General features: G+C 34.7%; 1 protein-coding gene across 1 annotated transcript; it reads right to left on the bottom strand.

Annotated features, from left to right (window-relative positions):
* Positions 1 to 13,970: 13,970 nt before the first annotated feature.
* TENT5D (terminal nucleotidyltransferase 5D) lies at positions 13,971 to 15,143 on the bottom strand (the record flags this gene model as incomplete). The annotated part of the gene is made up of 1 exon (XM_082609276.1): positions 13,971 to 15,143. The coding sequence occupies one exon, from the start codon at positions 15,141 to 15,143 to the stop codon at positions 13,971 to 13,973; it is 1,173 nt and encodes a 390-aa protein (XP_082465402.1).
* Between the last annotated feature and the right edge of the window lie 344 nt (positions 15,144 to 15,487).

Here is a 15,487-nt window from a genome sequence, read left to right as displayed (position 1 = left end):
TAAATTTGTTCAAATCCATAGAATGTACATCATCAAGGTTGAACTCTAATATAAACTATAACTTTGGCTGGTAATAGTATGTCAATGTAGGTTCATTGATTTTAATAAATGCATCACTCTGGTGCAGATGTTAACAGCAGGGGAGGCTGGGCATGTGTACAGGCAGCGGATATGTGGGAGCTCTCTTCACTTTCCACTCAATTTTGCAGTGAATCTACAAATGCTCTTAATGATTGTCTATTTTTTTAAAGGCCACAAAACTTATGTTCTTACTAAGATTCAGCCATTTTTCTCTCTGTGTTGCTGTAAGCCTCTGGATAATTTCAAGAGTTCTGAAAAGGTTAATTCCAAAAATCTTTGCATTCTTCATTGCTTTTATCAATAATTTAATATTTGGAAGTCCTTACTCCACCATTTTTACTGACTTCACCCTGGACATTTTGTATAAGTAAAGAAAAGATAAAAGAATTAACATGACAGGAGATGATACCATGGGCCATTAATATTTTTATGGAGGTATCTATTAAATGCAGCCTATGGAGGGGAAATCACATCAGGATGTACATATGTATGAGCTGGGTGAAGTGTGTAGGGGAATGCTAGGGTACAGATTCAAATGCATAGGGGCTTGAGTCTTTGGAAGGGAGTGATAAAACCATGCTTAACAATTACCCCGAGGACATCCCCAATGGGGATGTTCAAAGTTATTTCATTTAGGCATTGGGATGGATGAAGGAAGTCACCAATCCAGAGATAGTGATATTTGAATGAGTTTTGCAAGAAGATACCCAGACATGCTCAAACAAGTGTTGTTCAGGTGATTTTGAATCTCCTTTAGAATCTACGAAGGTATCAGAAACCTATAAGAATATGATAATTAACTTCCCATAGAACTACTCTTAGGGGCCTTCCCTGGTTTCCTTTCTCTCTTTTTTTAAAACAATTTTCTATAATATTAGTTGGTAATGCCTCTCAGTTCAGCCAGTCTTATCCCTATCTCTGTGTGCCTAGAAAAAATGATCAGTTTCAAGTAAATATTTTAATTATAACCTAAGACCATTATCATATATAGCAGTTTTCAGTCTCCCTTTGAAACTGAAGAGGTGATTTTCCTCCATGACATGTATATCAAAAGTACCTGCTACCTTTTCATATCCTTGTATGTGTGGATGTGGGGGAAGGGAGTCTGTAATATAGCTAAAAGAAATGTGGAGCCCATTCACAGATATATGTATACTCTACAGGAGACCCAATTTTCTGTTTGATCACATTATTAAAATTATATTTTAATGTCGTAATTCTTTCCATGGCAACTAATTGTGATTTTAGAAATGGACATTCTGTAATAACACAGGATATGAGAGATGAATATGGAAGCAGCTGGGAAGGACAATATGTAATGTGAGCAGCAATGGGAAATATACTGCTACTCATCATCTTTTTATGCCTTTACAATTTTATTTTTAAGTATGTGAAAATATGGTTAAAGTTTTAAGAAAAAATGAACGAAGTATACCTTTGAAGAAATCATGCAAGTAGATAATTTTAGATATTCCTACTAAGGACCAGACCTGATTTAGGTGGGTATGAGAGCAGATAGAACAACAGTGTGTCTCCACTTTGTTTTACTATTGGAAATAATGTTGGTAGAGGACAAGTACAGCAATCACCAAGTCCAATAAGAAATTTTGTAATGTGTATGTACTTTAATGGCATCACTGTCAGTGATCTCAAAGTAAATGAATCTCACTTCTACCAATCTCATTTCTATGTTTAATAATGATATAGTGTTACAGTGCTTGGTAAAATATACTATACTAATATAATGGTGGCTTTTATCACCCATGATTTAACTGGCACATTTACAAGCAAAACACTGTGGGACAAAAATAGGAATATTTTTGGCTTGTATTTGTTTTTTGCCACTGTTTGTTACCAAATTTAAAGTTGGCTATTTTTATGTGTGTATAGTATATATGATTTCTGTTAAAGTTTGAAGTACCAGAGAAGGCACAACTTATCCTTGCATATTAAAGGATTAAAAAGTTGTCTTGATTGTGTCGGTGGGTCATTTTGTTCTTTCCTTGTAATCATCTATTTTAGTTTAAGGTTTAGTCATCTGATAACTTACATTATGTAGAGAAAATATGTGATTTTTAGCATAAGGGCATTTACTGATATCTTGCTTCATATTTCACACAATATACTTAATCCTCTAGAGATACTAGGCTGTTGCTAAAGCTGTAGAAACTTCAAGCAAATCATATCAAGTGGAATTTCATCTCTCCGATCATTTTTACCACAGTTCTTTATTCTTCTAATACATGTTGTATTTTAACCTATTTGTCACTCCAAAGAGTGATCACTAAGATCATTGTTTGGATATGTGGTCAGCATAGAGGTGAATTGAGACACTATCTGGCTCAACTAACTCTATGGTGCTGATGTGTGTGTGTGTGTGTGTGTGTGTGTTTTGTGAGGAGGATTCATTACAGTGTCATATCATTTGACTCAATTCCTTGAGTAATACTGCCGTTTTATTCACTTCACCACCAATTATGTTCTTATCCAAAGTATTGTAGGTACCATCTATTTGAGAGGGAGGAGAGGATAAGTACATTTTACCAATGTAAACACAAATGAAGTTTTGGAAATGAATGGATACACACTTTTTATATAATTAAGCTATGAAAATGGGATTATCTGTCAGTTAATCTATTATAAAGGTTAAAGTCAATTATACAGACCATAATATACTGAAGGTCAGTCCCTTCACATTATTAATAGGAATTCTGTACAAATTCCATGGTAAAGTTCATTTCTAACTACTTTTTTGAACACACTGCAAAAAATTAATTTGGTGGTATATGAAATAATAGGCAGTTACCCATGTTTCAGTTGGTACATCGCTGCATGTTTCCCAGTGATTTTATTTCAAAAACTCATTTAATCTAATAATCTCTACAGTGCTTTTTCAACAAACTGTACAAAAGCACGAGGCGAAGCAAAGGAAACGGGTATAAGAGCCACTAAGTAAATAATGAGATACAATTATCATGGTATAATTCATTTAAAAATAGTTTCTACCAAAAAAAAACCCTGCACTGCTCATATAACATTAAATTTTTGTCAACAGTAAAATACATTTTCCAAAATAGTTTATACATGTCTCAGTTAGAACTATATAATGAGCAATAACATGGCTAAAAAAAACCCTAATCTGACTTAACATTAATTGGAGTTAACATATGGTCAACATGAAAGCAAAGATGCACATTTTGATGGGTTAAGAAGTCATCTAGAGAGGAGCTTCAAGATGGCGGAAGAGTAAGATGTGGAGATCAACTTCCTCCCCACAAATATATCAGAAATACATCTACATGTGGAACAACTCATACAGAACACACACTGAACACTGGCAGAAGACCTCAGACCTCCCAAAAGGCAAGAAACTCCCCACGTACCTGGGTAGAGCAAAAGAAAAAAGAAGAAACAGAGACAAAATAATAGGGACGGGACCTGCACCAGTGGGAGGGAGCTGTGAAGGAGGAAAGGTTTCCACACACTAGGAAGCCACTTCTCAGGCAGAGACTGCGGGTGGCGGAAGGGGGAAGATTTGGAGCCATGGAGGAGAGTGCAGTAACAGGGGTGCGGAGGGCAAAGCGGAGGGATTCCCGAACAAAGAATCGGTGCCGACCAGCACTCACCAGCCCAAGAGGCTTGTCTGCTCACCCGCCGGGGCAGGCGGGGCTGGGAGCTGAGTCTTGGGCTTCAGAGCTCAGATCCCAGGGAGCAGACTGGGGTTGGCGGCATAAACACAGCCTGAAGGGGTTAGTGCACCACAGCTAGCCAGGAGGGAGTCTGGGAAAAAGTCTGGAACTGCCTGAGAGACAATAGAATTTTTCTTGCCTCTTTGTTTCCTGGTTCACGAGGAGAGGGGTTAAGAGTGCCACTTAAATGAGCTCCAGAGATGGGTGTGGGGCGTGGCTATCAGCGTGGACCCCAGAGATGGGCATGAGACGTTAAGGCTGCCGCTGCAGTCAACAAGAAGCCTGTGAGCAAGCAATGGTCACTATCCACCACTTCCCCTCCCAGGAGCCTGTGCAGCCCACCACTGCTAGGGTCCCGTGATCCAGGGACAACTCCCCTGAGAGAAAACATGGTGCGCCTCATGCTGGTGCAACATCATACCAGCCTCTGCCGCCACAGGCTCACCCTGCACTCCGTACCCCACCCTCCCCCCGGCCGGAGTGAGCCAGAGCCTCTGAAGCAGCTGCTCCTTTAACCCTGTCCTGTCTGAGTGGGGAACAGACACCTTCAGGGGACCTAAATGCAGTGGCGGGGCCAAACGCAAATCTGAACCACAGGAGCTGTGCGAACAAAGAAGAGAAAGGGAAATCTCTCCAACCAGCCTCAGGAGCAGCGGATTAAATCTCCACAATCAACTTGAAGTACCCTGCATCTGTGGAATACCTGAGTAGACAACAAATCATCCCAAATTGAGGAGGTGGACTTTGGGAGCAACAATATATTTTTTCCCTTTTTCTCTTTTTGTGAGTGTGCATGTGTATGATTCTGTGTGTGATTTTGTTTGTATAGCTTTGTTTTAACCATTTGTCCTAGGGTTCTGTTTGTCCTTTTTTTTTGTATTTTGGGATTTTTGTTTGGTTCTTTGTTTTTAGTACAGTTCTTTAGCGCTTGTTATTATTGGTGGATTTGTTTTTTGGTTTGGTTGCTCTTTTCTTTCTTTCTTTTTCATTACTTTTTAAATATTTTAATCATTATTTTTTATTTCAATAACTTTTACCTTATTTTATATCATTCCATATTATTTTATTTTACTTTATTTTATTTTATCTTCTTTCTTTCTTTCTTCCTTTTTTTCTGACTTTTATTCTGAGCAGTGTGGATGACAGGCTCTTGGTACTCCAGCCAGGTGTCAGGGCTGTGCCTTTGAGGTGGGAGAGCCAAGTCAGGATATTGGTCCACCAGAGACCTCCCAACTCCACATAACATCAAATGGCGAAAATCTCAGAGAGATCTACATCTAAACTGCAAGAGCAAGTTCCACTCAATGACCTGCAAGCTACAGTGCTGGACACCCTATGCCAGACAACTAGAAAGACAGGAACACAGCCCCAACCATTAGAAGAGAGGCTGCCTAAAATCTTAATAAGGTCACAGACACCCCAAAACACAACACCAGATGTGGACCTGCCCACCAGAAAGACAAGATCCAGGTTCATCCACCAGAACACAGGCACTGGTCTCCTCCACCAGGAAGCCTACACAACCAACTGAACCAAACTTAGCCACTGGGGGCAGACATCAAAAACAACGGGGAATACGAACCTGCAGCCTGTGAAAAGGAGACCCCAAACATAGTAAGTTAAGCAAAATGAGAAGACAGAGAAACACACAGCACATGAAGGATCAAGGTAAAATCCCAGCAGAACTAACAAATGAAGAGGAAAGAGGCAGTGCACCTGAGAAAGTATTCAGAATAATGATAGTAAAGATGGACCAATACCTTGGAAATAATTCCAAGAGTGGAGAAAATACAAGAAACCTTTAACAAGGACCTAGAAGAACTAAGAGCAAACAAACAGTGATGAATAGAACAATAACTGAAATCAAAAATTCTCTAGAAGGGATCAATAGCAGAATAACTGAAGCAGAAGAACAGATAAGTGACCTGGAATATAAAATAGTGGAAATAACTACTGCAGAGCAGAACAAAGAAAAGAGAATGAAAAGAATTGTGGACAGTCTCAGAGATCTCTGGGAAAACACTAAATGCACCAACATTCGAATTATAGGAGTCCCAGAAGAAGAAGAGAAAAAGAAAGGGACTGAGAAAATATTTGAATACATTATAGTTGAAAACTTCCCTAATATGGGAAAGGAAATATTTAATCAAATCCAGGAGGCACAGAGAGTCCCATATAGGATAAATCTAAGTAGAAACACACCAAGACACATATTAATCAAACTATCAAAAATTAAATACAAAGAAAAAATATTAAAAACAGCAAGGGAAAAACAACAAATAACATACAAGGAGACCTACATAAGGTTAACAGCTGATCTTTCAACAGAAACTCTGCAATCCAGAAAGGAGTGGCAGGACATATTTAAGTGAAGAAAGGGAAAAACCTACAACCAAGATTACTCTACCCAGCAAGGATCTCATTCAGATTTGACAGAGAAATTAAAACCTTTACAGTCATGTGAAAGCTAAGAGAATTCAGCACCACCAAACCAGCTTTACAACAAATGCTAAAGGAACTTCCCTAGGCAGGAAACAGAAGATAAGGAAAAGACCTACAATAACAAACCCAAAACAACTGAGAAAATAGGAACATACATATTGATAATTACCTTAATTATAAATGGATTAAATGCTCCAAACAAAAGACATAGACTGGCTGAATGAATACGAAAAAAAAGACCCATATATATGCTGTCTACAAGAGACCCACTTCAGACTATAGCTAGTGGGCAGCATCCACATAGCATAGGGAGATAAGCTCGGTGATTTGTGACCAACTAGAGGGGTGGGTTAGGGTGTATGGGAGGGAGGGATACGCAAGAGGGAAGAGATATGGGGATATATGTATGTGTATAACTGGTTCACTTTGTTATAAAGCAGAAACGAACACACCATTGTAAAGCAATTATACTCCAATAAAGATGTTTAAATAATGCACATTTCACTCAGTTCTGGACATTCCCATCATCTCTTAGACACTCCATTAATACTCTTGAAATTTTCATTTACAGAAACACAGTAATTTCTTAAGAACACTTCAAAAATTTTGCAGTAAGAGATTAAAATTGGTGGTGTGAACCATAATGCTAAAAAGGTACCTACAACATTTGTATTAATAAGGCTATAATTATATTCACTGCTTTCCTAAAATGCTGAAATATTTAATGTTAAAATGTAGGTCTGTCTTGAAGTTGTGTACGAAATCTTATCAATAATTTTTCTGGGTGCTGGGTTTCTATTTCATTTCCCACTCAGTGATTACAAGTCCTTTCACTGATATTTTCTTTAATGCTAAACAATTGGATTTGAATTAGCTGAAACCCGAAACACATCTTTAAGATAAATGCTTATAGATTCAATTTGTTTGCTAAGCTTTCAAAGCTTTCTTTTAATTTTAAATTTATTCTTTATTGGATTAATTGTTTTATATCTAGTGAAATGATATTGTAGGATTTTTTCATATCTAATAGTTATTTTTGGTCTGATCTCTGTGGGATAATTTCAGTTATTGAATGACTTGGATCATAAAAATTTAGGTTCACTTTTCCTTGTTCATTACTTAATGATATGTTTCTGGTCTGAATTATCTTGGTAATTACCTAAATTCTTTGTTTTGTAGGTTGAGACACTCATTTAACATCCAGAAGAATGTTAAAGCTTTCTTCTTGCTCATGCTTTTCCAACTAGAAGAAAGTCACTAATGCCAATTCCACTCAGTCTAAACAGGGACTACGTGAGATGAAACAATTAGCCACAACTTGTCAAAGGGAACTTTATTTTTCAGTTAAATCTAGTAGCAGTGTGTGGGTTAATGTAGATTTATGTATTAAAGTACATATATGGGATTTGTTTTAAAATGGCAGAATATATTTATTTAAAAAGCAAGTAAGAGTTTGCTATATTTTAGCATGTCATTTGTAAACTGGGAACTTAAAGACAAATTGGAAAAGATAGTCATAGGACAATACTATCAAATCATAATGGATTGAAACCTGTGGAATGAAGATAATCCAACAGGATATTTCCAATATTTATTGGAAAATGCTTAATATTTTTGAGTGAAATACATAAAATATACTAAAATTTTTCAATAAATGTGATACTGCATTATAATTAATGAAGGTGAATCATCTTAATAGTTTTATATTTTAACATAGCATTAATTCTATAAGAATTTTAAAATTTTATAAGTTTGTATACTTTTAAATATAATTTTATGCATTAAATCTAAATTGATACGGGGTTTTGATTTTAAAACAGTCTAATTGGTTTGACATAAATTTTTTACATGTACTAATTAAAATGCAACTTCTCATCTAACTTTAAAAAATTCTCAAGAATTATATAAGAGCACATAACAATGTTTAAAATAATGTTGACCATTTCTTACTAAAAACGTTAGTTTATAATTTATTCCAGTCTGAACTCTGAATGAGTCAGTAAGCCATGTAAGTGATTTCTTCACATTTAGTTGCTTAGAATTCCAGGGTTCTTAAAGAATTGAAAAGTGTGCGTTTATCTCTAGAATCATGGCCTTTGAATCAAAGTGTTGTTAGTATATCCTAGTTAAGAGACATCTTGAAAAATCAGAGATCCTAAAATTGGATTCTCCACAAAGCACATATGAAAACTTTATTCTCTAAAATGGGACCATCTACCATCACAATCCTACCTGAGTCAATAATTCTGATATTTCCAGGCTCTCCTCTCACTAAGAACTAAACTTAGAACAGTGCCATTTTACCTTTTGGTAATATAAACAGTAATAAATTGACCCTAGACTTCATTTCTTTGCATCTTATCACTGTGAGCACAGAAAGATGTCATTTCTGTAAACGAGGAGAAGGTAGAAGAAAAACTGCAGGAATTAAAAACTTGTCGGGAAATGTGCCCCCTTTTGTAAACTGTCAGGAATACAAAATTTTTATATCTCTTATTCAGAGGTACACTCCTTGACTAAGTAAACATTTACTGAATTTCATATGAGTCTATTGAAGCATATTAAATATAGTTTTCTAAATTTCTAAAGCACATAACCTCCCTGCCATGGTTTCTATTTCTGTACATATATTATTTACCTCGAAGATGATGCCTTTTATTTTAAAAATGTATTTAGGTGCGTTTAAAAGAAGCAGATTTTTCACCTTAAAAACTGTTAATTTACATTTTTTACCTGCTGACACTATCTGAAAGAATTTTACCTGTTAATAAATCTGGAGGAATTGCAATGAGACAATAGTTATTTGGCATTCACTGTCTGAGCAACCATTGCTTTTTGGAGGCATTTAATCCTAAGTGTCCCAAAGCTACCCTAGAAAACTTACAAAACAGTAAAGAAAATAATTTTTGTAAAAATCATTTTGTTCAAGGAGGTCACTTGTAAGGCTTAAGGAACATTATTTTCAATCCTCCTTATTCAAATATCCACTAATATATGTTTGGGTTGACTGTTCAATTTTATTGGGGGAAGGTGAACATTTGTAAAAATTTTTAAGCAGAAATTTTAAACCTCAATGGCTAATACCGGTTTTTATTTTAAAGAAACATTTTAGAAGTTACTACAAATGTATGGAATTCCCTTTTTAACTCTAGTTTTACAAGCTGAAGATATTACAATATTATTTTTTCATTTGGGATTGAAGCCACATTCTATATAGAAAAGTGTTTGTTTTAAATATTGTCCTATGATAAAAGTAAAATTGCTGAATAAGATAGTAGTCTGAACCTCATACCACTCTCTACTGTCATTTTCATGGTGACCAAATCTCCCCTACTGTTTCTCCAGGGCTGCACCAGTGCTGAAACAGGATTCAATCTTAGGTTTCTGGGTTCTCTAGTTGAGCCAAAAGACCAACTGTGACTTGGTCATACTTTATTTATAAGGAAAATTGACTACTTATTAGAATTTTAAAGAATGGTTCAAATACTATCACCAGTCTAGAATGTATAAAATGTAAATTTTCATAAATCATCATGAAACTACTTGAGTTGGATTGAACAGGGCTAGTCAATCCATCACTTTTAACTAGGAGTCATGAGAGATAATTTTGCCAAGAGGGCCCTCTCAAGATATTTCTCTCTTGGGAAAGCTGTTTATGCATTTATAGGGGTTAACATCTTGGCCATAAAGTACTGAGAGGTATATCAATATAGTATTATTTTTCTAGAATAGGGAGTTTGATTTGTTTTTATTTTGAAGGGTCATAAAAAGCACATGTATTGGGTTGGCCAGAAAGTTCGTTCGGGTTATACCATAAGATGGTACCAAAAATCCGAATGAACTTTTTGGCCAACCCAATACAACAGTCATTTATAAATTTTCTGTTGCTATTTTAAGGGCTAAATCTAAACAGAAAGGGTTTCTGTTGCTGTTTCAACCACTAATACAATCCATGTAGACACAACAACTGTGTGAAAAATAACGTTACAGTTCCCCATATTAAAGCAAAGCAAAACAAAAAGTACAATGAGTTGAGCTTAAAGGTCACCTGTTACATGTTAAATTGGTTTCCAGATAGCATATATTCAAAATTGTATATTTTGCTCAAACTCAAAAAATTCAAGGACAACTGTTTCCTTAAGAAAGTACTTAAGAGCTGATGTTCCAACAAATTAGCTGCCTCCAATTACACATGCTGAAAATATGTTCATAAATGAAGCAGTGGATTAGCAATACAATTTCCTATACTTATTACATAAATTTTATCATTATACCATATAAAATAGAACCACTAAAATAATAGCAGAACTGAAAACAAAACATTAATGTATTTCTTTTATAATGGTAAAGCAAATGAATCCCAAAGCAGGTTAAAATGTTGGGTTTTATGCCTTGCCAAAATGGACTTCATAAGAATGTTTACCAAACTGTAGTCCCACATATCTCCCAATTCTGTTGTAATGTTAATTTACAGAGTTACTTATTTTTAAAAAAAATCTATTATAAATGGAACTGCTGTATTCATATATTGGTATAATTTTGAAAAGCATTACAATCTTTAAACCTCAAAAATTTTCTCAATTATACACTTTAATTTATATTTTGTAAATTGGGTGAATATTTTCAGATAATAGATCCATTGAATGAAATGAGTTTTAATCAGATCTCAGGCATTTTGCATATTGATATCTTTATCAATGTCTAAAACAAAAAGGTGGCTAAAGGCAAATTTTAAAATTGCTTTAATTTGGAGGTATTTTAATAGAGCCTTTCTGAGATAATATAAAAAATGGAATTTGGGCCCAGGAGCTTTCCCAATTTTTTAAAAGATATTCACAACTTTTCTAGCTCTGATATTTTGTCTTTAATTTAGCTGGGCTCTCATTTAAAACAATACTTAATCCTTCTCTTCAGTTTTCTTTGACTAAACTGGACATCAGTCACTATTAGAATAACTCTGAATTTAAAAGTTACAAATACTCTAGTAGTAAAACTTTGATAATAATATGTGAATATTGGTGAAATGCAAGAATATTTTAGTTTTTAAAAATATGTACCAATAACTGACACCAAATATGTCCCACTGATATGAATGCTAGAAGTATATCAAAAGGTTTTTTTCTCTTTTTTTTGGTTTTGGTTAGGTTTCTGGAGGGAAAAAACAAAAAACAAAAAAAACCCTCCTGAGCCAAGATTCAGTCTTGAATTGTTTAAAATAAAATAAGAAAAGACAGCATCATTTCTCTCTTTTAATGGGATGACATGCTATAGAGTTATATTTTTAACTAACTTCTATTAGCTCCTTTAGGACAAGAGGCTAGCACTCATTTCCTTATAAAACAAACAAACAAACAAACAAAAAAAACCTTTTCCATTTATTATCCTAATGAACAGAATGAGATAATACTGCTTCTCAACCCAACTAGCCTAATCTTGGAGAGATATTCATACACTATAGAAGATAAATATTTTTCTGCTTGAGTTGGGAGCAAAGAGGACAGCCTAGCTTGATGATGGTATTGACAGAAAGAAAGCCATGATAGATAAAGCTATAGCTTTCTCTTTAGTGATACCATTCCCTTCAACAAGTTTGGATTCTCTCTCTTGAGAAAAATCTGAACTTTTAAAATGCCAATTCTGAGCTTCTTTGCTATAATGGAAACACATGCTTAACATGGTAGGAGGAAGCATATAGCTTTCAGGCCATTTTCCCAGCAGGAGAATACCATAGGGGATTTGCTTTTTAGGGAAGGAGTTCAAATTCTCAAAAGGACCAAAGGAAACTAAGGGAGCACATGGGTGATAAGATGTTTCCAAATAGCTTCAAAATTCTGCTATTCAGCATAAAAATGCTACTCTGGAAAATACTGAACCTTTACCCCTGACTCATCACTATCATAGTTCTTTTATTCTTAAATACTTTTCCTATATCTTTTGTAATGTTTTTGGTACTGTTAATATAGCATAAAATCCTTCAGTTTTATGTAGAAGCACTCTCATTGATATGGGGATAAATGTATATGTATAACTGATTCACTTTGTTATAAAGCAGAAACTAACACACCATTGTAAAGCAATTATACTCCAATAAAGATGTTAAAATAAAAAAGACGCACTCTCATTAACTGAAAAATAAACAGTATAATTAGGGCAGAAAGATCAATCATTTTTAGCCAATACATTATGCTGATAGATGACTGAATTTTCTCTTTAATATAGCATTTTAAAATTCTTTATTTGTTCCAAGCAAGGAAGTGAATCCATACAATGTTTTAAAGCTTCATAGTTATGATACATATATAGTATATATATATATATAACACTTCATACATATTGGTTATTTGAAAATGCCATCTTTGGTGTACTTCTTTTGTCCAATACTGTAATATAGAGAAGACAGATTAAGCACAGTCTATAAGTGACAAATTCTAGAATATGCCCGTTGGATCATGTTGTGATGGAAAACCTTGTGACGGTCAATGAAAACTGAGATGGAAATTCATAAAAAAATCAGAAACAAGTAAAAATAGTGAAGTTATCTGATGGTCTTATCTATATTCATTCAGGACAGCTCCTCCCCTTCTGTCATCCCAGGTAATATTGGTCATGGACTATTTTCTTCATTACAGGAGGAAAATACAGTTTTAATCCCACTGGAAGATTTGCTAGCTGCATATCTGATGTTGTGAGTAGATATTCAGATACATGATGAACATATATAATTGTTGAATAAATTATAGAGTTATGCAAAATCTCACATGAGGAGGCACTTTAGTGTCGTGTTAGAAACTGATCTTTGGTAAAGGCAAGATGGAAAAAGCCTCATTTAGTAATGATGAAAATATTTTCACTTACTAACACTGAACGTTTCCACATATTAAGATGTTGGTCAAGTCGGTCATAAAAATGGTAAATGCAATAGCTAAAAACCTCTGCCTACTTTTTGCTGTTTGACATGTAGAGTCTCTTTTTAACAGATGATGATAGAAAACTTTCACATTCAGAGTTGGTAATTTTCATTCTTTTAAACTTGTTTGGGGGAAAATGAAGAAATCTGTATAAGTGGTCACAGTATTGGCTGTCCAGCTGGACAGTACTATTCTTCAGATCCACAAGTCAACTTATTTGATAGTTGATAAATTACTAATGGCCAGTGTTTTCCAGAATCATTTTTTCAGTGTTCCTTCAAATTATAGTAGGATTTTGTATCTAACCCAGTTCAATTGAGAAACAAAATATATGCTTACAAAGTCCAGGGTTTAATATCTTCTGAATCTGTTGTCTTTGAAATTAGGCATTTTTGTTCATTGATGGTAATATTCACTAGCAAAAAATGAAGTAAAGGTAACAAAGGAATTGACTGAATATAAAAATTTTTGCACTGGTCTTTACTGTACCTCTGGATTTTAAAATATGTCTGTTATTTTATATTTTAATAAAAGATGCAGGCATCTCTAATGTATTTGTCATAGAAAATTTGAAAGTCGTAAGTAGTCAGTCAGACTTGAAAATCATTTTGTGGTCCACAACATTTGAAAGTTGTTATAGCTAATTGATAACAAGTGAAAATCATTTAAAGAGGTCATTTCACAGATGATATTGTATTTACTGTGATGGTTTAAGCTATAATTGATGAAAAATTGTTGGTAACTGCATAAAAATAAAAATAGAGCTTAAATTTTATGGAAGTTGGAAACTTGCTTTTAAGAGGTGTTTAATTAAAGCAAAGTTTCTACTGTGTGTGTGGGGGGTTTTTTTTTAAGCCATACTATTTGGCACATGAAAGTGCAGTGGGTGGTATGGCTGAAATAATGTAGGTGGTGGTGCAGATGTTACATAATACGTAGGGGACCCTCCCCAAGCAGCAAAGTATGGAGAAGGCAGATAAAAGCAAGTTACCTTGCCTGCATTAGGTAGGATATTCTGTTCTCCAAGTACTTTTAAAGCCATAAGGTTGATCATATTGAGGGTCTGTCTTCTTTTATCACCCATGGGGAAAATAGTGCTTTCATTCACAACTCCATGCAAGGTCATGAGGTAGTCATATTTGCTCTTTTCTTCACCTATGAAATGGTTGTAGAGGTATGATTCAATCCTCTTTTGCTGTTCTGCTACATCAGGAAAATCAATGAAGAATCTAGAACACATATAACGTTCTAGGGTCTTGATTTCTGCTTCACAAACTGGCTTAAAGTTATGAACCAGCAAGTTACTGTATTTCAGAAGGCCACCACCTCTAATTTCTTCAGGTTTTCTGGTAGATATAAGCTTGTGTTTCAAGTGTGTCATTGCTTCTTGGAAGTCTCCATACTTGCTTTCAGCTACCACAATAGGATATAATTCTTTGGTTAGCTTACCACTTTTGTCACTGTAGAAATCTAACATGGGATCCAGGACAATTTGAAAGGAATCTACACTAAATTCAAATTGTCGTCTGAGTGACTTCACAAATGCTAGCTCTATATTCTTCCCAGTGTTATTTGAAAGAGAGATGAGACTCCAACGATCATTCTTATTGCAAACTTTGACCATCTTCTGCACGTAAGCCTCTTTCAGAGTCTTTAGGGTGATATTTTCCTTTTTTACATCTTTTGGTAAAAAGCTGAGTAGGCAACCTAGAACTACATCCTTAACAAGCTGAAATTCTTGATCACTTGGTAGTTCAATACCAAACATAACATCCAGATCCTTATGGCTCATGTCATTGTGTTTTGCAAGTATGTAACTTGCTGTGGAACCATTCAATCGGGTATCTTTAACAATAATTCCTTGCTCTATCAGTTGACCTGTCACGACATGAATGATATCTTTCGGTTTTACCTCCAATGTGGGGAAATTTCCCCTTCCATGAATTGGAATTACTTCATTTAACACTTGATGCAGTGTTATAACTTGATCCCAAGTGAGATAGCTGAATCTGATATCAGACATTATGAAGTCAGTAGGTCAACTAGAAAGTAAGCAAAATATTGAGAAGAAATTTAGCATCTTGAAATCAGTGTTATAGCTAAAGCATATGAAAAATAAAAAATAGACTTACCTGCAACATAAATCAAACTAATACTAGGCAGTAAATTATCAATGTATCTAATTGTGTTCAAATCTATAAGTGAAATAAAAGCCACTATGATTATATCAAAATTGTTAGATTGATTGGTGCATGTAAACAGACATTCTCAGGGATTTGTTAGAGTTGGAATTATTTTTGATGTGAAACGGTGGCCTTTCTCAATCTTTCCTCATGTAAATACTATAACAAGTATATTTGTTTGGTG

This window comes from Mesoplodon mirus (assembly GCF_964341445.2).
Source record: "Mesoplodon mirus genome assembly, chromosome: X".
In the NCBI taxonomy this organism is placed as follows: Eukaryota; Metazoa; Chordata; class Mammalia; order Artiodactyla; family Ziphiidae; genus Mesoplodon; species Mesoplodon mirus.
Note: the sequence above shows the minus strand (reverse complement) of the source record. Positions and strands in the feature narration are given on the sequence as shown.